Consider the following 15,094-nt stretch of genomic DNA (forward strand, 5'->3'; position numbering starts at 1 on the left):
CTACGGTGACGGGCCGATGACGCAGTTTGCCAGTTTCAGTTGGGGACATTTTTTCTTTGCTCTTTTTGTTGCTTGGTAGTGGATGATAATTAAAGGTTTCTTTTTCGCGAATAAATTAAGGGCTTCACGACGTGACGTCTCCTTGGCACCTATCCGGAGCGAGGGTGCGGCCCGTTCGTCCCGACATGGCAGAACCGCAGATCAAGTCGGGGATGAGCCGGGATGATTGCCACCAACCGCCCCCCCTCCGGTCTAGCACTCCGTGTCTCCCATGGCTACTACCGGCCGCTAGGCTCGCAACTGCCGCGCGACGATTCGTCACGTTTCTTGCCAACTTCCCTTTCACACTTCAAATCGCTTCGGAATACAAACTGCTGCACAGTTCTGAAATCTGAACGAATGCGAAGGCTGTTCAAATTCAGAATCAATGAATACCGTTACATACAGCCGCATCTGCGTACGGCGGTCACGTGCAACTCCATTGAAAATACTCCTGCACACTGGTGCAACTTTCACCGTGCAACAACCGTCGCACCATCATCACCGCTGTGACCGTCGCTAGAGTTTTTTTTAATCTCGAGAAAGTAAAAAAAAACATGCAAGTACTAGTACAAACAACGGTCACGTGCTTTTAAATCCGAGGCCCCGGATTAGGATAATAATATCTCTAGCCTTTTTCTGTCGCGCTGAAACCCATAGATACCCACGCGGATGTCATCTTTTTTTTTGCTCAAAGAAAATCGAACAAAACCCGGGTTTCCAACGCCTTGGCAGCGCCGTCTCATCATCATCGTCCACTTCCTGCCTCGCAAACACGAACTCGAAGCGAAACCAAACGGAGGAGGCGAGACCTTTTCCACTCGCTTCCTCCTTCCCTGTTTTATTTATTTATTTTCCCCTCATTATTTTCTCTCCCCCAGAAATAATAATATATACTTCGCCTCCTCTCCTCTCCCTCCCCTATCCGCCTCCGTCGCCCGCCCCTCTTCCCAACGCGGTCGACGAGACGACCGCCGACCCGCGGCGACCCCGACCCCGGCGCCGCGGCCTCCTCCCGCGCCCCGCCAGCCGCCGGAGCCCGACGGGAGCCGCCGCCGACGGCCGCCGCTCGGCAGGCATTCGACCGCCGCCACGCGGGTCCCCGAGGTTCGTGTCTCTGTTTTTTTTTTCCGTTGGTAAGGGTTGGGGGGCGGTGCCCGTTTGTTCGCGGAATTCTGATTGACTTTTGTGCCCGTGCTCTCGGCCCCCGGCGGCTGGAATTCTAGGGTTTTGGAGGGCCCTTGGCCTCGGCGTGATCGGGCGCGGCGGCGGCGGGAGGAGGAGGGGCGCGCGCGCGGGCATTGGATGGTCTCGATCCGTACGGCCCCCCGCTGACCTCCTGCCGCAATGGAGGAGTCCGGCGCGGGTGCGCGCGGGCCGGAGGATCATGCTGCTGACGCCGCGCGGCTGCTGGGAGCGGAGGACGCTCTGTCTGCGGCAGCCGCGCCTGAACCAGCCACCGCCGCGGAGGTATGCGGCGCCCCGGAGGCTAGATTGCCCGCGGAGGCAGACCAGGAGATAGGGGGCCATTTTGCTGTTGGATTGGTGGCTCCTGTCGAGGCTGTTCCTGCCTCGATTGAAGGGAGAAAGCTTCAGATAGGCCAGGGGAAGGGTTCTAGTTTGGAACAGAAGGACGTGGACGTGGAGGTAGAGAAGGGAGGTAGTTTGGCTCCCGCGTCGCAGAGTTCCGCTGAACCTGGCGGTTTGCAGACGTGTCATGAGGCCAATGGCAGGTTGCCGCATAAGACGTTATGTGCCCCCAAGGATACCGGATGCGTGTATGGCATGTCGGAGGAAACGACAGAGGGGAGCCAGTTTGAGCAGGAGGGTTTCGTGGGTAACGGAGGTGACTGGGTTGGTGAGGTGCAGGGAGTAAATGCAACTCTAGAAGATTTACGGATTGCTTGCGATGAAGCAGAATGCGATCATGCTGGCTTGTTGGGTTCAACGAGTCGTGGTAGCGAGCTACAGCCATGTGCCGTTGATGGCTCAGTATCCATCACGGATGCTAATGATGAACTACAACATGATGCTTTGATGCCAGATAATGAAGCTGTGGTCTCCAAGCCATCAACGAATCGTGGTAGTGAGCAAGAGCCATGTGCTGTTAATGGCATAGGAGTCATCACGGATGCTAATGATGAGCTACAACCGGATGCTTTGATGCCAGATAATGAAGCCATGGTCTCCAGGACAGCGCATGAAGATTCAGTTCCTTCTATTTCAGGTGGCATTAATCTTCCTTTAGATAGAAAGACAGGTCAGTTTGGTGGAGTATCTGGTGATTCAATGATGTGCCACGTGTCCGATGGAGGGATGTGGAATAACGGTTTATGTGCTACTGGAGGTAAAGGATCTCAGTTCATTGATTCTAGATGCATGTATGACACGGTGGACATGGCAACAGCGGGAAGTCCATGTCAGCAGGGCGTTTTGGCAGGTGGGAGAGGTGTTTTGTGTGGTGTTGTGGTTGATTCACAAACATGTTACGAGGAACCACATTGTGGTAATGAGGGCTTGCCAGATTTGGTAAATCGTGACATTTTGCCATGCAGCATGGGTGCCGTATGTTTGAAGAGAAATGCTAACCGTGATCTCGAAAAGGATGTTTTGTCAAATAGCTCTTGGACCTTGCACGAAGATTCAGTTCCTTCAATTTCAGGGCATAGTCCTGCTGTTTCTTTAGATGGCAATACTGGTCGGATTAGTGAATTACCTGAACATAGGTGCATGGTAAAAATGGCTTGCAGTGCAGAATTATGTGGTACATTTTCTTGTGAGAGTGCATTTCACAAGGAGGCTCCTGAAGATGAGCGCCGGTTTTCCAGAAGGAAGGTAAACACAAGTGAAGAGGATATGCCTACAGATTGTATGGAAGCGGCCCATGACAATGGTGACTTGTCAGATCTGGGGAAACATCACTCTGAGAAATTGCAATGTGGTGCTGATGGCCTGCCATTGATGACTGGTGCTAATCATGAGCTGGAAAAGGCTGGCTTCTTGCCAAATATCAATTCAGTAGCCTCCTGCCAAGTTGATGAAACATCAGTTCCTTCTGTTTATGGGAGCTCCATTGATGTTCCTTTAGATGGGGAGGCTGGCCAGGCTGTTGATACATCTGAAAATAGTGCAGGCTTTGGAAAATTGGTTTGTGATTCACTTGGAGGGGACATGTCGTTGTGTGAATACGGTGATGAGAATCAGCATTCTGGCCCTCATGCTGATAAAGAGTTGCAACATACCCCTCTGAAATATGGAACCTCTGGACTATCCCCAGAGGGAAACCCGTGTGTTTCTTCATATAACCAACCCTGTGATGATGAACCTTGTTGTAGTGGCAAGGAATCATCTGCTCTATGCCTGGGTCATCAAGATTCTGCTGTTGGTAGATCTGGCCATTTGGACCAAGGGCTAAATGCCAGTAATTGTGCTGATGACTGTTCCGTTGATTTTGTCAGCAATGCTAATGATGGAGAATTACAAAGTCAAAAGCTGACAGCATTAAACGTGTTCAGACGTAGGAATCCAAAAAGAGCAGCTTCAGCAAGAAGAGATTCTGGGAGGCCTAATCAAATGAACCAAGCAAGCAGCAGCACGTGCAAACCTAAAAAGGTTGATGTTGCGAGCTCATTGCAGCAAAGCACCACGAGTCTGTTCCCAAACAAAATCTCTAAGGGAAGAAGTGGCATGAAAAGGCCACCAAAACCATCTACTTGGGGCAGTCTAAAAGAGCTATTAGATGGTTTCTGCCAAAGCTGTCGGCTGTCGACTTCTAATCCTCATCCAACTTGCTTGGATAAAGGAAGATCAGATAACAGATCTGATCAGAAAAGTCAGCCAAGTATTCGGAGAAGTCGAAGTTCAAGATCTTCAAAGAGTAAATTCTCTTCAATGTCTGCTGCAGGGTATGCAGCTAGTGAATTGAATGGGCAATCGACCTTATCAACTGTGGTGGATATAGGGCATGCAGCTAGTGAATTGAACAAGCAACCAGCCTGTTCAACTGTGGCTGATACTGATGTCTCTTTGCAAAGTCACAGACAAAACATTCCAAAGTTGTCTTCTGATACATCAATCAATATTTTTGATAGTACAAGCAATACTACAGAGTCTACTGACAGTTATTGTACAGTGAAATCAACATGTATCCAGATTGATGCGCAGCAGTTGGAAAGGGCCTTGGTGAGTTCTATTAAAGAAACATGTGCTGCAAATGTCCATGGAGAGTGTGCTAAGCTTTCAACTTCTGAACCTTCTTTGACCAATGCCAATGGCAGTGCCATGCTGCATGTTGAATTTTCACCGGATTCTGTTTTGGAGGTGGCTTCTGTTACATGTGAAGGTAATGCATCTGCAAGCCATGATGTTATGTTACATGAAAACTCAACCAATACTGGTGCACTGAATGTTGGTGGCTATCATCCATCCGTTTCATCTACTTCCAACTTTGGAAATGAACAAGCTTTATTATCATTGATGAACTTGGAGCAGCAAGCTGAAATCACTTTGCATGAAGACACCAGAAAGGAAGAGATCGATCCATCTCATACCATGGTTAACAATGATGTTGGTGAAGGAAAAGCGCAAGCTTTACAGAAGTCTAATGCAGTGAGGAAAATCAGAATTGTCAGAAAGCCAGGTTGCAAAAATAAAGATGGATCTAAAGGGAAAAGAAAGAATGGTATAAGTTCCACCAAAATTTCTCCATCTGAAGCTTCAAAACATAGGCCATTTTCTAGCGATTCAATTTCTCCTGATCCATCCGAGTCGATTCTCTGCACAAGGCCTCCAGAGTTTAGTTCTTGTTTTGAAGCCCTAACTTCTGGCACACAGGATCATGCTATTTATGAACATGATAGCATTGGAAGTCACTCTGTAATGAATGGTGGCAGAGGGAGTGTATTTGACAGTATGAAATCACCAAGACGCAAGAAAAAAGATGCTAATGCAGGAAAGAAGAAGGGAAAGGTTCAGGATCCACATAAGAAAGAAAAAAGCAACAAGAAAAATATAGCAGATGACACTTCCTTTGATCATGGTATTTTAAATTTGCCTTCATCTGATCTGGCAGCATCCTGTATGAATGAACAGAGTGCGTCTCATTTTCTTTGTGATTATCATTTTTTTCTTTTCCATAACATATATCATGTAATTTATATTCTCATTCTACATAGGTAATCTTGGTCCTGCCACCGAATTTGCACCCAAGAACTGTAGTGCCATATCTACTGATTTACCTGGAAATGTTGCATGCAAAACGGATGGTGCATCTGTACCACCACCACCACCACCACGTGCTGCATGGGTGTGTTGTGATGATTGCCAAAAGTGGCGCTGCATACCTGCTGAACTTGTTGATGTCATTGGAGAAACAAGATGGTAATAACTTTCCTTCCTGTTATCTTAGCTATCAACTCTTAATGGTTGTACTAGCCTGCTATTCTAATTGGGTGCACTCTTCATTCGGTCGTTGTGGTCCATTTGGGAAAAAAGTTCTCTTATATTATTTTGGTTTCTGGGAGGATAATCCAAAATTACTGACTAAAAATAGGAAAACTAATCCTAACCACACGGATCACTACATTTTTTTTTCTGTTTTACAATGTGGACATGCCAATTTGACCTTTCAAGTTGTGTCAACTTTTGCTCAGTAACATCTGACTGCATTTTCTGGAGAAGCAAAATTGCTCCTTGTATGTCGGGTATACTTTTATTCAAATTGTTATTCCACATAGGCTCTACACTTCTTGAACAATTCAATTGTTGCTCCATGTAGATACTACACTTTGTGTACTTGTGGGTTCTATCCCAGCCGCGGAGCGGATAATGCCATCTCAATCATAAAACCTGTTCCAAAGAGAGCTACACCCTCCTGGTTTCGGTTTGGTTTCAGATGGGTCAATCCAAAGAAATAAGCCTGGAACCTGCATTTTACTAATTTTTTATAATTCTTACTGGCACATCATCATAAGATGTGCCATTGTCTTTGACTCTCTGTCAAACACGTCCTTCTCTTGATTAGATGATTCAGTATGAGAACTGTCCTAGGTGGTTTTAGTTTTACAAGTTTGGTGTAGACATTAGTCTGAATATGTTCCATTTTCTCAGCAGTTCGGTTTTATTACAGATGCGCCTTTAGAAAACATGCCATCAGCTTTATCAATAGGTTGTTCACTTTGTAAACATCTGGTAAAGCAAAAGAACTAGGATAGGTTGATGGGCTGGCCCAACCAGGTCAAGTTGCATACATCATCTGTTTCTTGACTAGAGTGTGTATGATACACATGTCAAGGATAGTCATTGGCGATCGTAGCTTTGTAATTTTCTTGGAAGTTGCACCATGTTCACCTCCGTGTCTTCATCATCTATGTTCTCGCTTTTGCTGCGTGCCTACTGCATCTTCAGACATATATTTGAGATATTAATCCCACAGCTTGCTTGATTCAAGTATGGATTTGCATTCATCTTTTGTAGCAAGGAAAACTACTAGTGTAAGGATTTGGAAATCCCACAACCTAATATGTGTTACTACCACTCTGTGCAAATCTCTACTTTAGATCTTCCGCAAGTTCCTTCTATTCTTGTATCTTGATTTATTCCATTCATTCATGTGCTGGACACTCATTTTGTATATATAATATATTGCTGCTCATCCGTTGATTATTTTATACATCTGATTGACACCCCCTTTTTTTGTTTTTACTATGAAGGACTTGTAAGGACAATGAAGACAAGGCATTTGCTAACTGTTCTATTCCACAAGAAAAGACAAATGCTGAGATCAATGCAGAACTCGACCTTTCGGATGCTTCGGCTGATGAAGCAGATGATGACAGATCCAACTCCAAAGGTTTTGAAACCTCCGCATTCTTTTTATTTTGTTCGGTATAATTTTTTGTTTAGTACAATGTATGATAATTCCTTATTTGTTATCAATCATATCTGATTTTGTTACAAACTTTTGCATGTTGTTGTTGAGTAGCTTGCAAAGCACCATCCTGGACGTCTATTAGGTCAAACTGGTTTCTGCGTCGGCAACGCAGGACACAATCCATTGATGAGGTTGGTGCTGTCCATCTATTTGCCCCCTTGATTTAACTTATTTTTCAGCTTTTTTTTTCTGTTATGGACATGTAGCTTCCTTTAATCATAGATTGCGGGATTTAGGACAGTTAGTAGTTTAAAAGGTTACTATAGATTCTTGTTCATATGCCCATTTGCAGGATAGATTGGGAAAATTTACTTACAAAGTGCATAAAACACAAATATTTGTACTGTTGACAATTTGAATGTGTCTCACACACTTTATAGTTGCAGGAATATTTTAACCATCCACTACCAGCAAATCCTAATCTCATTTTTGTGAACCGTGTCAAATCAAACTTATGTTTTTCATTAATTATTATGATCAGAGCATGGTGTGCAATTGCAAGCCTCCTCAAGATGGTCGACTGGGTTGTGGAGATGGTTGCTTGAACAGGATGCTCAACATTGAATGTGTCAAGCGTACATGTCCATGTGGAGAACAATGTTCTAATCAGAAGGTTATTGCTTTCTTGGCTGCACTTAATAAATTTTATGTTTTCCATGCTACATTGGTTTTGACAGTAAAATCTTTGAAAACAGTTTCAGCGACGCAGCTATGCAAAACTGCGATGGTTCCATTCTGGCAAGAAAGGTTATGGACTGCAGTTGCAGGAAGATGTTACTGAAGGAAGGTTTCTTATTGAATATGTTGGAGAGGTAATATTGCTGTCTGTTATTTTCCCCTGTTTACACAATCCGACTTTCAAAAGCTTTATCATTGTTAGTGCGATGATAGTTAATCATGACTATGAGTTCTTTTGACTCTGTACTGTAATGTTCTCTCAGGTCCTTGACATAATGTCTCATGAATCCCGCCAAAGATATTATGCTTCCAAAGGCCAGAAACATTTCTACTTCATGGCCTTAAATGGTGGCGAGGTACTTTCTGATTTTACATTTTGTCCATTAGCTATTTCTTATTTTCTTCAGATTTACTGTTTTATTCAATATTGCTTTAAGTTTTACTACCTGCATTTCTTACTGCAAGTCCTATTTTGGTCTAAAATTTGTATACTTTTCTAGTGTATGGTGTTTACTTTATGTGTCACCCACTTTCTCTAGTATATGGTGTTTACTTTATGTGGCACCCACTTTCTCTAGTATATGGTGTTTACTTTATGTGGCACCCACTTTCTCTAGTATATGGTGTTTACTTTATGTGGCACCCACTTTTCTTGAGCCATCCATTTTGATGTTGATACGCCCGGATGAATTCTGTTGGCCTTTTTTTCTTTTAACCTTGTCGTTTGAATTCTTCCAGGTAATAGATGCTTGCACTAAGGGGAACTTGGGCCGATTCATCAATCATAGTTGCAGCCCTAACTGTCGCACAGAAAAGGTTGACTTCTATTTCACTGATTTTTGTATCTGTATAGTTTACTATGATTCTTGCCATTTAATCCTTAAGCCTGTTCGGAACAGCTTCTTGTGGCTGCAGCTGCACATTTCCTGCTCTGCCCTGAAAAATAGAGTGCTTGGCTGCTGCAGCTGCACTTCTAAACACTGCCCTTATTGGCTGAAACTTTGGACCAAAATAAAAATATACTCGGTTGTTGATGGTTATCAAGAGTCTCACTCTGAGTTTGCTAAGTTGTGTTCTTTTTTTTTTGATAGTGGATGGTCAATGGAGAAGTCTGCATTGGAATATTTGCTATGAGGAACATCAAGAAGGTAAGGCTAGAAATCATCACATTCCCATAAACTGGACATTTTGTTCGTATTTGACCTAGTTCATATAGTGGAAAGAGTGTGGGTTGGTTTGCTTTATTTAATATCGAATTTGAATCAGTGAATGGTCGTAGTGAGTATATTGCTTGGCAGCTGTCACAGCATGTAATGGGTATGTTTTTTTTTTTTCATATAGGGTGAAGAATTGACATTTGATTACAACTATGTTCGTGTATCTGGTGCTGCTCCTCAAAAATGCTTTTGCGGTACTGCCAAATGTCGGGGTTACATTGGTGGAGACATATCAGTTGATACTGTCACCCAAGATGATGCAGAAGCAGGACATTTTGAACAAATGGTTCCTGACAAAGATCCTGAGGAGTTGATGGGAGCAAATGGGTCTGATTCTGATGGCAGTCTTCAAAATATTGCAGAACCTGAATTTTCTATTCAAGGGGAAGATTTACATGATTGCTCAGCTGCAAAAGCAGAGTTAGAACCCCTTGAGCAAACTGGAGGAACAGTAACTGAAACTTGCGAGCCCCAAAATTCCTTGGAAGCATGGAGCCCCCAGGAAGACGAAGATGTCATCCGCACACCTGTGCATGTGTCACGAACATTTGAAAGTTCTTTGCAGCAGTTCCCAGTACATGGTCCTCTGTCATCAGATCTTTTGCAAAAGACTGCAAATTCAGTTGAAGGATCAAAGGCTCCAAATGTGACAGATGGATCGACACCTAGTTCTGATTTCAGGAGCAATCTGGTACCTGGTTTCAATACTAATAAGAGAAACAACTTAAAACAACATAGAAATGTGAAACCACAATCATCAACTCCAATTGACAATGAGCACATCTTGGGAGGTAATACTATTCTGCCCCATGCTTTTCTCTCCCTACTCTGGCTAAAAATGTGAGTCTTAATGTTCTCTCCTTGATATATGTTAGTTGAAGGGAGACTGAACAACCTTCTGGATGAGAACGGAGGTATCAGCAAACGAAAGGTATGAAACCATGATTATACCCATAAATTGTACATAATCTATTTTACCTGCTTTTAGCAAATGATATTTTAGTTAAAAGTTTTGTTGGCAATTCTAATTACGATGCAATCTCCATATGCTGGACAAAAAAAAAAAAAAACTATACAGTTAGATCTGACACCATGTCATGAAAGTTTGGACTAGCCTGCTATTCTAAGATTAGGACTTTGATTAGTGGTGCTCATATATGTGGAGTACAATGGCTCAAGAACATAGTGCACAAGTTGTATTGTTTCATACTTTTTTTTTGTGTACAGAAGCTCAGGAACATAATTTATTTAACAACTTGGACTTGAATTTCTAGCAAAACCAGACGTCCTTAGGTTTGAAATGCATCTTGATTGCTCTAGGGGTTTGTTTGGATCCCTCATGTACCTTGCCTAGCTACGCTAACCTAGCAAGCTTTCTTGTTTGGTTCCTGGGTGTAAATGTATGTCAAGGTCACATTCTCTGATCAATTGCTAGCTTGCTATCAAGGGAGAGAGTGTTCAGCTCGCCCAGCTGGGTGAGCACTTTCTTGCCGCTGCAGGCGAGTTTGCCTCCAGTAGATAGAATTTTTTAGTGTTACCCAAATGCCTAACTCACCCTTAATGAAATGAAAGCTGCGTATACTAACTTGGCTGTCTCTTATTGGCTCGTGTTTTATGCTAGCACTAATATGGAATTTCTTGTTGCATCATTTAATCCAGCAGTGCAAACATTAGTTATTATTCTATATTTTTATGTTCTAAATAGTATTTATTTTGAGCAGGATGCTACAAAAGGATACTTGAAGCTTCTCGTTGTGACTGCAGCAGAAGGTGACAGTGCTGGGGGCACATCTAAAAGGTTTGTTCACCAGATGACTCGTGTATCAAGTTTTTCTCTCACCTAAATATGCTAATTTTTTTAATCTCTTTCAGTGTGAGGGATCTTTCATTGATTCTCGATGCACTTTTAAAAACAAAATCACGTTCGGTCCTGTTGGATATCATCAACAAGAATGGTATATTTCCTTGCCTTCAACTCGCTTTATGGAAGTTATCAAGTCACCAACTAAGAATCTTTTGTTTTGTTTTATGGAAGGATTCCAAATGCTTCATAATATATTGAAGCAGAATAGAATCGACTTCTACCGGATACCTATTATACGGAAGCTTCTCAAGGTCTGCACTTCTTCTCATACAATTTCCGTGCTCATATCATCAGCTGTGGCATCCACATGTTGCATGGTTTCCAGTTGACATATTATTTTTCCATTATTCCCTACGTTCTCAAATAATTGTAGTTTTTGATAGTGACATGACATGCTTACAAAGACACTACATTCACTACGAATTACTAAGTATAAAATAAATGCAAAACATAGCGAGGTAATATTTTGAATTTACTTTTGGAGACAAATCTTGAGATACCATTTTCAAAAGTTCCCTGAAACTGAAGAGAAGGTCATAGTTTAATCAGGTTAAGTGTATGTAAACTAAACTGGCACTTATTTTTGACTGGAGGTAGTACAATATAATAAGGGCTATATCCCTAGAACCTGGTGGTACTTTGTGTATGATTATTGGCATCTGCCTTCAGGTACTGGAGTTTCTAGCTCAGGAAGGAATTTTGACATCTGAGCACATAAATGGAGGTCCTCGATGTGCTGGAGTCGAAAGGTTAGGTTATTTAAACTTGCTTATGTATTTGGTACTGATTGAAGAGTTTCATATTCAACTTGTTTTCTAGGTCCCATTATTTTCTTTTGTGTTCTGTTTCTGTTATTTCTTTTTGACCTGAACCAGCATTGGGTTTCCTCAAATAAACGAAATGAACTTCCCTTTTTGTCTGTTTTGTTTGTGTTATGTCTTTTTGACATGAACCAGCATTGGGTTTCATTAAAGAAATGAAATGCAATCCTTCCCTTGGAGAAAAAAAGAATTTCCTTGTCAATACTTTCTATTCTTATGCAATAGGGAGACAATTTTTAAATTTTTTGTGTTGATTTTACCTATTCACTGCTTACTAAACTAAGCCTTTGTCAGTGTAGTGACATGCTTAGTGAAATTTAACAGCGCTTTAGAAATAGCCCCTACTTTTGATCCTTTTGAATATTTAATCAAGAGATTCCATTTTCTATAACTTTCATTTGAAACTTGCACTGCAGCTTCAGAGACTCGATGCTGAGCTTAGTCAGACATAAGGACTTTCAGGTAATGGACATACCATGCTAATGCATTCCTTCAGCTTTGTGGAAATACATTTGTAGTGTACTTCTTTGCTAGATTTCAAATGCAAAGCTTATGCGTGGAAACTAGATATCTTTTGACAACCAAAATAGCCACCACACTTTTGTGACAAGCTAGAAAGAGTGGGTCTTGATCTGTAGGTTGAACATGTGAGATACCAAAATTCTTGCAATAAACCAAACAAGTACCTAGGAAAGTGTGTCAAGAATACAAGTGTGGTTAGTCACGATTTTGAGCAAAAGTTAGTTATGATGAAGTTAAGTGCACCTGAAAACTTAACATCCACTAAATGTGGAAATGCCAATGTAGACTAATAGCCTGAATTACAGGGATGCGCATTTTGAACTTCTGTTGTGGAACTATTGGTGTTATATTACTTCTTTGTTAAGCTGTAAATGATTTTTTTTTGTTTTCACTTCAGTCCTGGTATATATAAAATTATATATTGCTTCTCGGTAGTTTAATGCATGGTTATTTTTGTACAAATGCATGGAAAAATGGGCAACCATTGGAGATATTTTCAAAATGAAAGAGTCATTATAAGAGGATAGTGTAAATGGGCAGATTACCATAATTGGCAATTGGCATGGGCAGTCAGATTTAAACCTGATTATACGTTTGTATTCCTAAAATAGTTTCACATTCAGTGATAACGTATGAAGCACTGTTCTTTCATGAAATAGCATGTCTATGGTTTAGAAGTTTTGGCCCCCTCAGGAGTTATGTGAGAATTGCTGTTTACGTCTCATATCCATCAGTTTCTTGTAGCCCCTATATACATTTTTTTATTGGTTTTCTTGTAAGAATTTCATGCGAGTTTTGTCTGCTTTGCAATCATTAATTCATGAATTGGCATAACTCCTTGCGACAGGTTCAACAGAATGCTCGGAGATTTCGTGATAGATGGATCCTTCATAATACTGCAAGGAGTGAACCAACAGAATATCCACATACATCCACATTTGCACAAGATATCCAGGGAACTAATATGGTCTGGAGTTCTGCTAGGAGGAAACGCAAGAGCCGTTGGGATTATCAACCTGATGAGCACTATAAGATGGTGGGACTAAAAATCCAAAAGTTTTTTTCTGGCCATGGTAAATATGATGTGAGAAACAAGTTGCAGAGGAACCAGGGAACAAACAACTGTTATAATGATGTCCATCACATGGAGAGTTCAACAGAGGGTGCAGATGATGATGTGCCTCCCGGGTTTGGGCCCAAACAGGAGTGTCAGCCTTCACAACTTTCCATAGGCAGCGAGGTTGCTCCAGGACTTTGCATGGAGGGGAACCAACCTAGCTTGAGTGTTTCACATGTGGTTCCTGTTGGTCAGCACTTTGGAACCCCTGAATCTGAAGGAGGCCAATGCCACCAAAAATGGAAAGTTGCACCTGGTGTGCCTTTTAGTCCTTTTCCACCATTTCCTACTTACCCACGGGGGAGTCCTTGTCCCTCCACTTCATCATCACATATGTTTCAGCCTGATGGAACATCCCCAGCAAACCATAGTAGTTCTGGAAATTGTGGAAGGACAGCAGGCCGAGATGGAAGAGTGCATAGGGCGTGGCGGCATGGGCCAAGACCAAAATGGCCATACCATCATCAAGGAAGGAAATTTTCGAACAACCATCATAGATTTGAAAGAATTGAGCCTCCAAGATCTCAATAGCGGTGATTTAGGATTCAGGGCAACGATTGGCCCAGTCCTACAGTTTTCAAACCTCCAGTAGTCGTCGTATACATGGTGACTCCTGCTCAAAGTGTAACAGAAACTGTTTCAGCCTTTAACGATGTTTATTTAACAGGGAGTGTAACTGTCCGTTGTGTAGGTGTAGAGCAGATGCTGCACATAGGTCATTGCCATTGCAGCTTTGTCACTAATTAATTTTATCATTGGTTTCCTTCTCCCAATGTGTAATCTCAATAGGAATAATTGATTTAATTTAATCTTTTTACAGGTGAAAAGGCGAACTGATTTTACCGACAAATCTCTTTGTTGTATCTGGTCTCCTCCCTTTATTTTTTCCTGTTCATTTGTCTGCTGCACCTTGTATTTTAAGCATTGCGATTGCAGTTCTGCTGTAAGGTTCCCTGTTGGCTGTATAAACGTTTATGTTGTAGTTTGTTTCCTTTGCCGTTGACCTACATCTGAATAGGAAGCAGGTCCTTTTTTTTCTTTTGGATCTTGTACACAGTACATGGAGTGTCAGCGTTTTGAGCTGTCCAATCTCTTGGAGTGGTACTAATTTTGAGGCTGCCTGCTGCTTCTACATTACAAGTTTACAACACTTGGTCCTTTTGCTGCTGTAGCTAGAGCTGACCCTCAATCCTGCATTATTGTGCTGTCAAGTATACATGAACTAGCATAAATTGGGGTATGGCAGGTAAGAAGTCCCGAATCTAAATCTGATTTCATTCTTAAAAAATACATTTATATTTGTTAAACTCACAGTTGTGTTATATATTCCTGGTGTACGCGGATTGGCCTCTGGCCCAGTGGTAACTGGTAAGGGGGTGTTTAGTTTCCAAACAAAAATTTTTTTGGGTGTCATATCAATGTTTGACCAGATGTCGGGAGAACTTTTCGAACACTAATTAAAAAAATAATTTTAGAACTCACTTGGAAACCGCGAGACGAATCTTTTGAGGCTTTTGACCGCATCATTAGCACATGTGGTATACTGTAGCACTTATGGCTAATCATATACTAATTAGGCTCAAAAAATTTGTCTCGTCGTGTACATCCAAACTGTGTAATTAGTTTTATTATTTAATTACATTTAGTGTTTTATACATGTGTTTAAAGGGGAGGTGAAAATTTTTGGGTGAAAATTTTTTGTAACTAAACAGGCTCTAACTCCACCTCCTCCTGCTGTGTGTGTGGGGTGGGGGTGGGGGGGGGGGGGGGCGAGATTAGGTAACGTGTGGGCCCCACGGGGGATGGTCCCACACATCAGTGCGTCGCTGAATCTGCCTGGGGGGGGGGGGGGGGGGGGGGGGGGCATCCCGCACCTGGGTAGTGAGGTGCATGCGTGTGTGGTGG

At 42.2% G+C, this 15,094-nt stretch overlaps 1 protein-coding gene across 1 annotated transcript; it reads left to right on the forward strand.

Moving 5' to 3' along the window:
* The first annotated feature begins 963 nt into the window (after positions 1 to 963).
* On the forward strand, positions 964 to 14,039 carry LOC120656052. The gene is made up of 18 exons (XM_039934042.1): positions 964 to 1,146; positions 1,266 to 5,131; positions 5,214 to 5,418; positions 6,750 to 6,889; positions 7,022 to 7,101; positions 7,452 to 7,583; positions 7,666 to 7,782; positions 7,912 to 8,004; positions 8,387 to 8,464; positions 8,740 to 8,796; positions 8,990 to 9,656; positions 9,741 to 9,796; positions 10,587 to 10,663; positions 10,738 to 10,820; positions 10,901 to 10,980; positions 11,399 to 11,478; positions 11,967 to 12,012; positions 12,920 to 14,039. The coding sequence occupies exons 2-18, from the start codon at positions 1,387 to 1,389 to the stop codon at positions 13,718 to 13,720; spliced, it is 6,537 nt and encodes a 2,178-aa protein (XP_039789976.1). The 5' UTR covers positions 964 to 1,146; positions 1,266 to 1,386; the 3' UTR covers positions 13,721 to 14,039.
* Positions 14,040 to 15,094: the final 1,055 nt, after the last annotated feature.

Source organism: Panicum virgatum, chromosome 1N (genome assembly GCF_016808335.1).
Source record: "Panicum virgatum strain AP13 chromosome 1N, P.virgatum_v5, whole genome shotgun sequence".
Lineage (NCBI taxonomy): Eukaryota > Viridiplantae > Streptophyta > Magnoliopsida > Poales > Poaceae > Panicum > Panicum virgatum.